General features: G+C 41.6%; 1 protein-coding gene across 3 annotated transcripts in view; it reads right to left on the reverse strand.

Annotated features, from left to right (window-relative positions):
• Positions 1-14228, reverse strand: part of sema3b (sema domain, immunoglobulin domain (Ig), short basic domain, secreted, (semaphorin) 3B) — an 82152-nt gene that overhangs the window by 12402 nt on the left and 55522 nt on the right. For all 3 annotated transcript variants that reach the window (XM_084366706.1, XM_084366707.1, XM_084366705.1), the window contains exons 3-9: positions 11829-11986; positions 9798-9860; positions 1572-1691; positions 953-1046; positions 591-710; positions 360-502; positions 84-198 (exon numbers count right to left, since the gene is read on the reverse strand). In XM_084366706.1, the coding sequence (XP_084222832.1) occupies positions 84-198; positions 360-502; positions 591-710; positions 953-1046; positions 1572-1691; positions 9798-9860; positions 11829-11986 (813 nt within the window). The remainder of the gene's footprint in view (positions 1-83; positions 199-359; positions 503-590; positions 711-952; positions 1047-1571; positions 1692-9797; positions 9861-11828; positions 11987-14228) is intronic.

Raw genomic sequence — 14228 nt, forward strand, 5'->3', positions numbered from 1 at the left:
CACTTTCACCCGACTTAATCTTATTCAGCATAAATGAGCTGATTCGGTACAGAATCTGTCCGTCTGTGTACACAGTGACTTACGCAGCTCGTCAAAGTACGTGTCGCTGCCGTCGGCTCCTGGTACCGAGCAGATCAGACGGGTCTTGAGGAATGTCGTCCACTTGTTCACCAGACTTCGCTGACCGCCCATGTCATTCTGATTCAAGACAAAATGGTCGAGAGGCGTTAAACAAAGTTTATATGTAATATCCTGTCAACCAAATTAAATTTTTTAACCAGAATATGACCTCATTTTGTAACAGACTGTCAAATAGCCGGGTTGAGTGGGCAGATTCAAGTGATGAAACAATGTCTCACCCTGCACAGCTGTCCAATGCGGGAGTAGGTGGACTTCCCCAGCCCCTGGGCCTCCACCGCCGTCTCACGGAAGAAGAAAAACACCTTGTCGTCATCAGGGTTTTCACTCTCCGGAACCCAGAAGGAACCAACAAACTTTGGTTCTGGTAGACGCAAAGAGGAACAATGTCAGCTTTTTTCCAAACGCGATAGAACTGTTATGGAAGCGGACACACAAACACACACACAGACCATTGAGCCAGCGTGAGTCATGCTGCTCGGTGCGGATGGAGGGCCGTTTCCCCAGGCTCCTGAAGATGGTGAAGTCTCGACCCATTAAGTCTGTCGCCACCCCTGCATACAGCTCATCACCTAGGAGACGAAACGGATCAATAAGTCATTGATTGGTTATGTGATCTTTCACTGATGACTGGGTCTATGACATCTACCAAAAGCAGATAAAATGATGGCATGAAAATGTGAAATAATGATTTATTCCAATAATACACCTGTGAGGCAGAACCAATCTAACTTCGCTATAAGCCACACTGAATAAGTGATGGTAAAACTTTATCACTTAATCCAAAATTTGAAGTAAAAGTTAATCAGCTCACCGACGAGTACAGACGCAGCATTGTGTCGAGGGTCATACGGACTCTTCCCCTTCCCGTCCTCCACCTTAGAGGGGTCAATCCTGAACACATGGTCCTGATGGAGAGACAGGACAGGGAGGGAAAACTGGATTAAAGCTGTGATCACACACAGATACACTTTGTTTTCTACTCTCAGAATTATACAGCGCAGTCATTTGTGGGAGGGGATTTCAAGTTTGGGATTTTGGCAGCGTGAGGGACTAAAAACAAATTAGAAACCAGCAACTTCAGCTCACCATGACGGATGTCTGCAAACTTTATCGTAATTTACCTTCTCTGCATCATCACTCTAGACTAAAAGGTTTCCAAGCTTGAATAACAGCTGGATATCAGATGTCAACATTCACGAGAACCTTGTGTTTTGAGGTTCTTTTCTGCAGTTGTTTCAGATTATTGCATAATCGTTTAGTTATTTGGTTGGCAGAGGACTAATGTTCGCAATTTAAGGCATTCGAATAACTTTTTGTTTGAGCTGGTGAGAACAAACAAAGGAAGGGGTAACCAGATCTTCTGAGGCACTTAATGAAAAAAAAGAAAGGAGTACTGCATCTCAGTAGTTTGTGTTTTTGGTATTCCTCACCTCCATCCTGTGTCCCACCTCTACGAAGGCACAGGTAGGGTGGAAGGCTCCGGTTCCACAGGCGTACAGGTGGGTGCGGTTATAGTGGTGCACGATCTTCACATAGTTCACACAGTCAGACTGAAAGACAAACACAGATACACAGTCTGAGTATGAGTAGCAGGTGGTGGTCAGTCTATTGATTTGGATCTTTGGGGATACATTCTTGTCAGGAAATACAGAAATCTATTGGTCTAAAATGCTGAGATTCAAATATACTGACTCAAATACACTAAAGATATTGGTGGGATTTCCCTTAAATATAAACCCACCATATCTAGCATGTGCTTGCACTTCAGGTCATCAGAACTAAAAAAAAGTGTGACCTCAGTTAGCTGCAGCCCCGCAAAACGTGTGAAAACAAATTCACAAAACAATAAGAAACAGACAGTTAATCCAAGATCGACCACAACTTGGACTCTCTCTCTCTTTGGGTTTAGTGATGTACATTCCTCACATAGCTCCTCTCGCCCTGTCTGCTTGTGACAACACTGTCCCGTCCCCAGCTCCACCTCCCAACACACTGTTGTGACAGCCTTTGTGTCCTGGCTGGACTCACACATGCTGACTAAAATGATCATATGAGCCTCCACGTGAGCACGCAACACGGTCAAAAGTTGTGGGATTTCATACGACGCATTGGACATTTTGAACATGCATCACAGTGGTTGTGAAAACAGTAAAAGATAACTGAGAAAAACTTATTTTGGTTTTTGTATGAATTAGAGAAAACGGCTGTAACGTTCTAGGTGATGACCCTGCGGACCCTGAGGAGAGGAGTTCAACAAAAACAGACTAAAGTAAACTGCTGCTTAAATTTCTTGCTTTTTATACTGTAGCAGGCCACCCCTTATTTCCCGTCCTCCTTCACATGAGCAACTTTTTAAGATCCTTATCCTTTTCTGTTCCCTCTTTTTCTATCCAGACAGCAGGTTATTGATCCACAGATACATCTGTCTATCTCAGACTCAAGTTACAGTAAACTGGATCCCAGGAGACCTCTGGAGAAAAGATTGACTTTACACTAACAGACTGGATGGTACACACCCTACCTTTCACCGTCGTCCTGATCTTAACAACAGGCTTTGAGGAGATTGGCCTATTTTACAACTACCCCATTAAGTAAAGATAACACAGATACTGAGATGATTATCTCCATGATTATCAGCAGCCTTTAGCCGCGGGGCTGGAGCTCTTTTCATGGTGTCAGTAATGTCGCTGCAGAACGAGGCCTAAAAACGTTCACATTCACAACAATTCACTGCCTCTACACACTCCTTCATACACACTCTTCTGTCTACTTTTTCCCCAGACAGACCACTGTAACATCTGTCTGTCGATCAAATTACAAACACTGTAGGACCCCAGGGGCCCACTGGAGAAAAGGCTCATGAAGACATGAATCTGACTGTCAGACTGGGATACAATCATCCTGTGTACAAAGTCTGCACATGATTTGATATTTTTAACGTATGAAATACAAATACAACTGTAAACATAAAGCTCACGCTAGCTCTCACAAACTGCTATTCCTTGTAACAACCGACCTGTCTCTGTTCATAGCTCCTTTAAAAACTTGCACACTGCACCTTTAATATGTGTACTTTTAGATTTTTTGTAGACGTTTTCAAAGATGGATTATGCTTGTTGATAAAGATTGATCTGTTTCTACATTTTTCTATCGTCTACACCTTTAATCTCTTCTATGATCAAATTAATCAAATGTCTTTCCGTTTGTTCAGCCTTTCAGCCTCACCCAAGGGTGACAGACAGACAGACCAGGTTGTGAAAGCAGTTACAGAAGCGGAATCGTGGCTCATTAAGCCCAACACACCTAATACACACACGCACACACACACACACACACACACACACACACACACACACACACACACACACACACCCTCAGTGGGTAAGAACAAAGACCTTTCAGTCTTTGAAAAACTACCAGGGGGTTAAAGTTAGAGTTGTTGGTGTGTGAATACATACGCCTATGTGTGTGTGTATGTGTGTGTGTGTGTGTGTGTGGGTGTGTGTGTGTGTGTGTGTAAGTGTGTTCACATGTTAAGGTGTTCAGCCAGTCGACAGACCGATTAAGCTGTTGACAAACACAGGAGACCTCTGTTTCCTTCAAAACAAAGGCACACACACTTCACTTTTTCTTCCACCCTCAGGCTGACACACACATCTACACAATGAACGTACACACACTCAAACACACACCTGACCGACTCGTTCCATGTTCCACTGATAAAACATACTCGTGGCAAGTTTCAATCAGCCTTTCTTCTCCTGATTTCCCAGGCAGTGAAGAAACAAGACCTCCTCATCCTCTGTCTAACACCTATTGTGTTTTAGCGCTCAGTTTGTGTGTGTGTGTGTGTCTTTGTGTGTGTCTTTGTGTGTGTGTGTCTTTGTGTGTGTGTGTCAGAGGGCAGAGGAAGGTGAGGGAGTCAGCAGAGTGGCATTTTTGACAAAGTCAATTCTTTGATGTGACAAAAGCGAGACAGAGCAGGAGGAAGAGAAAAGGTAAGAAGAGAAAAGACGCTTGAGAGGCTTTGAAAAGATCAGAAAGGAAGGAGGAGAACGAGGGTGGTGAATTATGCCAGCAATCGCATTTCCTCAGTGTGTGTGTGTGAAGGGTTCACCGGCCGACCTTTGACCTGCCACTGACTCATTAGTTGAAACAGTGAGCAGAGGCAGGCTGTGACCTCAGTGCGGCCTGAGCTTTAGCTTTCTCCTTCATGTCTTATAAAGCTGCATTGTTCCTCAGTGGATGTCTTTTTTCCGCTTTTCTCTCTTTATCCTTTCCATTCTTGAAATGATTAACCCGATCTAGTGAATCATCATTTCAGCCATTATCTGTCCTTCTGCTACTTCTCCACATGTCTCCAATACTGTTTTCTTAGTCAAGCATCTTGTCTTATGAGTTATAAAAGTAAAATTTGCTCAATATTGCTGGAATTTTTCATGATCCCTTGAAGTAAAAAGTTGGACGTTCAAGGCATTTTTACCACCATACTCACGTCATTGGCCAAAATCTGCTAATTCTTAAGAATAACCTCCCTCATTTCCCCATTTATCTGGCACCGACACCTATCAAAACACATATTTTCAGCTATCTTATTGCATCATTATAAAAGTTTAGATAGAAACAGAGCTACTGTTTATCTTTCTCTCTCTGTTTTGATTGCGTCTGAGAGCAAGGAGTCCCAGTGATCCAGCGAACTTTAATAAAGTTAATGGCTGAGAGCCTGTGACTGAACACACAGAACGATGGCATACAGTGGACAACCATTAGATACACAACACAGCACAGTGTAATAACCCAGGAATGCCTTTGATGGCTTCTGCTGAACAGGACAAAGAAGCAGCGTTCTGACATATTTCTCCCGCGACAGACTGATTTCTGCTCTCAGATAATATCACAGCTGTACACCGTAGAAGGTCAGAGGAACCCCGTCAGCGGCTTTAAGCATTCACAGTCGCTCTGCCACAACATTAACGTCTTTCCCCAGCCACAACGTGCGAACGTGACGGTGTAAACACACAGACCATCACTTCTGTAGGTTTTAATACATGTCCCCTGGTCTACAGTGACGCCTCAGTCAAAGTGCTGAGTCAGACTGAGTGTCTGGGTGAACTGTCAACTGTTTACCGCCGCTGTCTGACTGTGTTTATGTGCGTGTGTCTGTGTTTGTGTTGGTGTGTCTGCGTGCATGTTAGGTGGCTTTCCTGTGGTCAGTGGGCGTGTGTGCGCGTGTGAGTGTTCATTACTTGTTTTTATGTGGGCGACGTGTTAAGCCCATCACATGTCTTGTGCGTATTTGCTGAGCTACAGTGATAGTGATCATTTCTGAGGTAGCACTGCAGTTTGTTTGCATTTTTGTAATACAAAATAAGGTAATGGCTGAAAACGCTGTATGATGTGCTGTTTGTCAGACAGCACGATATTATTTTCCTACTTGTAAACAAATGGTTTGACTTTCTGGAAGATGCTTTTTTGCTTTCTTGCTGCCGGTTAGTGTATGTGATGATTGATGCAACTGTCCTATTAGGTTAGCTGAGCATAAAGGGTGGAAACAAAAGTTGGGAGAAAATATAGCCTGGCTCTGACCGTTTGTTGAAAAAACTGTCGTTTGTTTATTCCACATAAAAATAACAAGCTGCGTGTGCTTTATGTGGGTTAAAAGGCTGGTTGATTTCCTGGTCAGGCGCAGTGACTTCTTGTCATCACTGTGAGGTTACCAAGCAACCAGCTGAGAAAAGCCACGGCCTCTTGTGCCCAAGACTGCATTAGATGGATTAACTGTTTAAAACCAGTAAAGTCCTCGCATTGTAATCAAAATCATCCGACTTGGCGGCGCAAAGTTAGTACAATGGAAATATGAAAGAGTTCTGCACACAAAAAGTGCACGCAATCCCCCCCAAGATCCAATCCTGCACCATGCTTGACGAAAAAAAAAGGTAATTTGGTCTGAATACCAGGCTGAGAAATGCTACTCCAGCGAGTAGGATATGATCCCTCACTGGCTTCCCACCTGAGAACACTGGAGACTGTTCGATTGCTCGCTTGGTCAAAGTATAAATATCGATTGAACCCTGTGGTGCTTCTCAACACATCGTCCCTGTATTGTGAAGATGCTTCTAATAAAGAGTAATAATGTAATTAAGAACACAAATGTCTCGCCGGATCAGATTTTTTGTTCTTTTATAATTAGCTTTTAAAAAAAAAAAAAGCTTTCCTGATTGATAGTGAATGTAGTGAGTGTGCAGGGTGGGACCAGCGTGACAGCATACACATCTGCTACATGCAACCACGACTGAACTCATGACCCTCTGTGATGCCTTCGGACAGCTTCTCCACGTCCCTCTGTCTTTTTATTGGCTGCCAAAAAAAAGTTAAAAAATCAAGATTTTCTATTTTGATCTACAAAAAGAGAAACAGTCAGTTTCTAAGAATATGCTGAGTAAATACTGTATGTGATGATTACGTGAAGATCTGTGGATGGAGTCTGGGCTCGGCCTCACTGACCGACATGTAGAGGCCACGAGAGCCTATAGACCACCCAGGATTACATCACACACAATTAGCTACCTCTACATATATATAGTGTGCGTGTGGAACATTTACTTCAGTGTGTGCTGACATGCCACAAATCTCTCTATATATACTGTATTTATGCTCCTGTGTTTGACAGGGTGTGTGTCCATTTGTTCATGTGTGTTTAAGTATCCAATATGTGTGTGTCATTCTTTGTGTGTGTGTAAAACAAACCCCTCATCAGTGTGATTACACAGCTGTAACACACAGACAACGAGCTCCATTCATACAAAACTCCGGGCTCCAGTTTCACCTGACCAGGAGTCTGTCTGAGTGTGTGTGTGTGTGTGTGTGTGTGTGTGTGTGTGTGTGTGTGTGTGTGTGTGTGTGTGTGCGTGTGTGTGTGTGTGTGTGTGAATGTAGCAGTGGAGATGGTGGAGAGAATTAGTAATTGCTCAAGAAAAGGGGAAGGAGAGATGGAGGCAGACAGAGATAAGAAAATACAAGAAAGATTGGGGGGATTCTGAAGACAAGTTTCCCCCGGTCAGTTGTTATTCCTGCATTTCTGGCCTTTGAAATGTTGTTTTAATCCTTTGTTTAACACCGACACTCCTCTTATTCCTTCTGACTTCTAGTATCTTTGTGAACACTCACCCACACACTGAGAACTGAGCTGACCTCACGCCGTTGACCCTAATTACAGAGAAGTGTGTTTCTCTGTTGGAGGAGGCCAACATCTCTCTCTCTCATCCCTCCTACTTTCCTTACTCTCTCTTTCCCTCTCTCGCTCAGTGTTCTCTCTTCCCATGCTCTCTTTATATCTCATATGATCCGATCTCTGGGAACCAGAAGTTTCTCATGTTGTTTACGACCCCTCTCAGTCCCTTAATCGTCTCTATGTACTTGTTTGTTCCTCCCCATAAAACAACATTGTTTTTTTTAATCTAAATACAAACGTACACAGTTACTCTCATATAAACATTTTCACTGTTGGATCTGCCTTACACTGTAATGTATGCTGTTAATTTGCAAAGAAGCACGTGCGCTGCACAAGTTGCTTCAATCTGCATTCAATTAACATAACTTCAGACTTTAAGATTGCATGCAGTGCGTACCCCAAAGTCCAGTTTTTGTGCAGGTGCTACACCAATCTTTCCCATTAAGTACTGTGGACTACAGATGCGACCAGAGTGAGAAAGTCCATACAAACCCATTACTTGACCAAAAGTCACCTGACTATGGATCTTTTCTCCACAGAAGTTAATGTGAAGGAGTGGTGTATCACTTGCATGCAAATTTAGATTTTTGTGTACGTACTGGACGCAGTTTGAAAGTGGAAAGTTATTTGAATGGTTAACTAGACTGCAGTTACTTTATCTGTGATTTTTTTGGCTTTATTGCTGAAACATGGATTGCCTTTGGCAGAAATTGGAGAAGAAAGCACAGGTTTTGGATTAAGATCAGCAGACTTCAAAACGACCACTGCCCAAAATGTCTTTCCACCATCCAACCTCAGGCTGGCCAGAACAAGAAATCAGAGACTGTTGTGTCTTCATCTTTATAGAGACCTGTCTCCACCGCAACACTCGTATCAAGCTGCTGCACTCTGCAGATGGACCGTGTTCTGAGCCAGCAGAGCCGGGGCTACTAGAGGATGGTGAGAGGTGGACTCTGTGTTTACGTTATTGATGCTTGTTGCACAAATGCAGTCAAAGATGATGGACAGATGTGAAACTTTGGATATGAAGATGCCGACCATACAATCCTCACCATGTTGTTGCTGATGTTTTCACCCACCCTGATGTAATTTCAAAAAATGCAATACCTATTTATGTATACAGTATGTGTGTAGATAGTATAGTGTATGTGTATATACTGTATGGTCTATGTTTATGTAGCGTAACACTTTCATTATTTATCTTGTTAGTCTACCTCACTGGTATTGCTGCCTACCATGGCCAGGACACGGTTATTTAACTACAATCAGGCCTTCCTTGTTAAATAAAGGATAACCTTGTGCAACCCTAATGTATGTGAACACATGTTTACATCCAGTGGGTCATTAAACCAATTTCCTCATCAACTTCTGACCGTATTTTGGGACCACGGCTTGATTACTGTTCATTAAGTTTATTAGTGATACAAGATGCGTCTGTGTTGAACTGTTCAGCTGTGTAACTGACTTGGAGGAGACAAACCATAAACTTCTATAAGCTACTTAGTGTTAGTGTCAGTTGAAGTCTGACTTTTAGGTAAATTATTTAAGAAAGAACTGCTAAGATTACCAGTCTTTCCTTATAGTAGTATAGCAGTACTTTCCCTGGCTTAGGTTGGTCTCCCTCACCTTGATGTGTTTTAAACTCGGTACATTGCCAAGAAATCTGATTTTTCCTGCACAAATCTAGCTGTGCTGACAAGGTTTATCTAATTCCTTAACCAAATTAAAGTTACTCATTTACTTAACATTTAAGAAATTTGTTAACTCCATAAAGCCACAAAACACACACTGCGGCGCTGACTGTAAAACTGCTGTAGAAAAACAACAGCTGCCTTTGGTTCAGCAGTCAGATTGGGTTTTACAGGGTTTAACTGATTCTGAGGAGGTGATCTCACCGCAGGGCAGGTCCAAAAGTAGGAGTGTTGAACCTATTATTACATGTTATCTGTTTAAACTTGGTGTTTCCGTCTTGTGATGACTCCCATGACTCCAGTGGATTAAAAGGTAGCATTGTGTTGTGCTGGAAAGGAGTGGACAGCTAACTCCTCCACGAGGGCCTCCTCAGCCCTCTTATTTTACCCTGTGTACAATGTCTGAGGGCTGATGGGGAGTACATTTTATAAAGGATGTAATGTATTGCATTATGGTTCACACACTGTTTCACTCAGAACTATTTTATTTGAGTTAATGATAAGTGTGGTCTTCTATTACAGAAAATGCAATTCACTTATCCATTGTTGAGGTTTGATCAAGACTTTTGCCAAAGAACACGATCCAACATTTCTTGTCAGAGATGTAGATGTAGATGTAGATACGCATTTTCAGGTTCCACAGAATTGTTTATTTTTGTAAACTAAGGTGAAATGAAGCAGAACATTTTAATGAAAAGAGATCAAGTACAGTGAAGTGGTGTGAAGAGACTTACAACGATGTCCTTGCCAGCCCAGTTACACTCCTCCCTCCAGTCGACAGGAGCAGGCCAGTAGATCTGAAACACAGCAGGCAAAGATTAGATGATCCTGTGACCGGTGTTTTTTTTAGTTTATTTTATCTTGATTAAGTTACCGATTAGAAGCTTGGTGTGTCTTTTCAGAAATGATTTATCCTTTATCCATGCAAAACAATAAACGTTGTTTCATCTAAACTAATAATAGGCCCTTGAGCAACGCACTTATCAAATCAGACGGCACGAGGTAAGAATAAATCAAGGTTTTCATCTCACTTCCTTTAAACCACGACCATACTTCCGTCCAACTTCACTTCCTTTCTTTCTTGTCCTCGCTCTTCCCATCTGCGTGCTTCTCCTCCTCATCCTCCCTGCTCATTGTAACGGAGGATGAACCAACCACATTGCCAACCCTGGTCATAAATCAAACTCGCCCTTATGCCTAAATCCAATACAGGCTTCACATCTAACGCACCAAGCATGTCATTTACTCCAAACAGCTGTGAACAGATGTCTGTAGATAGTATTTTACTTGAATATCTGTGTCTCTTTGTTTACTTAGCACTGCTATGTGCATTATTTTTCCCAGTGTGTACATTTATGTATATCGAACTCTGCGCAAGTGATTTAGGATGGATGCCCTCTTTTCATCTCCGTCCACATCTTTGATTTTCTACCTTTGTCCATTAATCCCACATTTCTTTTTCTTCTGTGTGAGGCTTGAGTGGTCTCACATGTGCAGCAGTGTGATTCAGATATTTTCAAAGGGGCATGTTGGTTAAATGTGTCCATGCTTTTTAAATATTTCTCTTTCTGCCACGTCTCTAGGACCACATGAAAACAAACTCATAAATGGTGTCTGGCCAGACTTTGATAACAACAGTAATAAAGGATACTTAGGAACCAGACAATACAGCATTTGTTGTAAATAAAAAACACTTCCTTGTTTCCGTCCCTTGCCAGAACAATCTCCTTGATCTATTTTTATGTTACATATGTAATAAAGTATTTTTATGGCAGAAACACATAAGGTCACCAATTAAAGCACAATTCTGGTAAGTTCATCTCTTGATTAGATAAAAAAGTGTATCACCATGAAAATTATAAAAGAGATATTTTTAATGGGCTCCAATGAGTTCCTTCTTCTTCGGCAGTATATTGCTGAATCCCAAGATATGGCGTTCACGAGAATGTGACGCCGTGAATTCACAGTGAGCTTGACCGTTGACCTTTTACCACCAAAGTCAAAACAGTTCATTGTTGAGTCCAACTGGACTTTTAAACCACAGAAAGAAATTTCCTCAATAATTCTGAGATATTGTGTTCAAAGAAATGGGTTGGACAAACAACAGGTGAGCAGGCGGATGGACACACAACCCGAAAACATGACGCCTCCGTCCAAGCTAGCGTGGAGGCAAAAAAATGGTTCAGTATCATGTTGTCACATGAATAGTTTGTTATGACAAACAGTTCTTCATGTTTAAACAAGATATTTTAAAGCAACATTATGTAGAAATTGGCATTTTCTGTGATTTGGCGCCCCCCACAGTTTTTGAGTGCGACACCACTGTGGTAAATACAAATCCCAGGTCTGTAACAATCTGTCAGATCTAATGTAGGTGCTAACTACAAACAAAACTCATTATAACATAACAATGTTATGTGTTGAAAACTTGTATTTTGTAGGTACGATCCTACCTGATGAGTTTGTATTTCATAATAACATTAAAATATCTTGTTATAACATGAAAACTTCTTGTTATCAGAATACATTTTTCATATTATAATGTGACACTGATCCATTCTTCTTATTCTGATGTGGCAGTAATACACTTCTATATAAAACAAAGTATATACAACCTCAGCAAAGTAATGGCTGAGTCATTAGTATTAATCAACAAACTGTTTTTTCCTATTATGTGGCAGTAAAACATTACGTTTTTTATTGTGTTACCAACAAAAATTGTTCGCGACTTATCATGGCTTTTACTGTGTTTGGCTCAGACCAACCTTGTGCTCCTGCTTGGCGATATTGTCTAATGATAGAGACAGCAGGAAGTTCTTGGCCCCCACGAAGAGCCGGCCTCTCTCTTCATCCAACAGCAGAGCGCTGAAGCAGCAGGAACGCTCCAGCTCGAACCGCCTCACTCCATGGAACTGCTGCAACTCTGCAATCATACAGATATAAGGGATTACAGAGAGTGGCAGCCCTGAATCTGTCTTCTGTTACATGTGACATGTTGCATCCTGCTGTTGCAGGCCACATGCAAACTCTCACAAGCTAATTCAACTCACATTGAGCTGTCAACAGTGAGGCCGAATTTAAATAAATCATGTTTTTTAATGTTTTTTTTTGTTGTTAGATAAAACAACAAGTAACAGTAAACAATGACCTCAGATAGAGTTCAGAACCAGCTCCAGTCATCAGATTCTTCAGATCTGAATCAGTTTGTTGGCCACAAGACTGAAACGAGTCATGTGGTTGATAAAGAAGATTACCATTTAATTTTTGTATTTCTGAGTCCTGAGGCCAGTGACTTTTCTACCGAGAGGACAAAATCCCTTGAAAGTAATGACACTATATTGGTTTCAATGGAAAAATTGAGCGTCCTTGCTGTGTTTCCAAACTGGCAAGAACAAAATTCTGAGGGAATCGAGCCCAGGAAAATTGAGCTTGTATTTGTAAACTTAAGCTTTAATAGTTACCTCAAGCCAGTGGAAAAAAAAACACTGTTCTTGGCCTGAGAAGCAGAAGAAATAAAGGGACTGCATCCTCCCCTGCTGGCCTGGCTTAAACCAGGAGCTTAAGAAAACAAGACCAAGGGCCTCTTCGCTTAGACATTAAAACAGCTTTATTAGTCTGTTATTGTTCTAATGGGAATTTATAACTTTGTTTAAGACTCTGACGCCACCCAGCAGCCGCCTGCATGACATCAGGACTTTAAATCTGCTGCCTTTGTTTTGTATCAATGTGCCATTTTCAGCAAATGTGTTACTACTCAGTTCCACTAGACTGTGGTGACTACGACCTTGGGCTGAACGGGGACACTTATAGTACTAAGAAAATTACACTTTTTGTTTAAGGCATTTGTTCATGGCACCTACGTGTTAAAAGTCTTATGTAGTCGACAGCTTTTAAATAGATCAAAATGTCTCAGTGTTACTTAAGTCTGCTTTGATGTCTCTTCTCTTTCAGTCTTAGTACACATTTTATTTGTCAAAACAAAGGAAATTATTCGCTGGCAGCCTCAAGTCCTCCACTTAAATGGTAATTTCACTCAGTGGCTAAATTGCATTGTTGGTAATGTAGGCGTAATGTAATGCAGTCGCACTCCTGAACAGTTTAAAAACAAATGATCGAACTCAACACATCAGAACCAGAGGTATCGGCTTTTTTATTCCACTACACTTTCTTGGCAAAATCTGGCAACTTTTTAAAACTCAACATGTTAGCATGTTAGCGTACTCACAGGTACCACACATTAACAGACTATTGTTTAGTGTGCACTGCAAATTATGTAAGCAAGTGTAATGTTTAATATATTAGCATGATGATGGTCTTGTGTAGGGGGGTCACGTTATCACAATATTCATTATAACCATGATATTAAAAAATGAAATATTGATACCATGCTGATATTACATCTTACAGCTTGTATGTCTTTTGTTTGAGTTCATCTCGTTGCCATTTTACTATTTATCAAATGTATAAATTAAAAATTATTATACTCTGCCTCCTATTGGCTTACCCGATATTCATCAGTCTTAATGCGTACACCTAACAAACACAGCTAACGAAGGCAACGAGTACTAGCCATCAGAAGCAGAGTGGGGCAGGCCATCCTGGGAAAAACACTGCTGAGTAGGGTATGTGCACCACTAGGGACAGCTAGGTGCAACCACACCTCAGAGACAGATTTGCAGTAAAATTGTCAAATTGCTGAGTTTAGTTATGATTATGATTACATTTGCTAATGATTATTTTAGCTGGTGGTGCGTGGTTGCATGTCATAGCCTGTTGATGAGCGTGTGCTACTAAGATCAGGTAGTGACAAGACCAACTTATATTGCCGTCTCATGAGCTGCTCTGCTAGGGCGGCTGAAAAGAGTTCCTCTGGAACCCACAATATTTATGTTAATGACCACCTACTTGTATGTTATCCTTCTTCTTCCTTATTACGAAACGCATTGTTTGATCAGCTTACAGCGAACCCGAAAGTAATTTCAGCGATGCACAAGGTCATCAAGATCTTTTAGTCCATCACGTGCCAACTGTACTGAACTATTCTGCAGGCGTTCCCTTCCTGTACTGTATGCTATACATGTTACCTTCAGCCTAAATTAAAGGCAGCACATATCTCAGCTGGACAGACGGCCCTGAGCGAGCCTCACGTCCTTGTGATATAGTTC

Source organism: Pagrus pagrus (assembly GCF_965226575.1).
Source record: "Pagrus pagrus genome assembly, chromosome: 11".
Lineage (NCBI taxonomy): Eukaryota > Metazoa > Chordata > Actinopteri > Spariformes > Sparidae > Pagrus > Pagrus pagrus.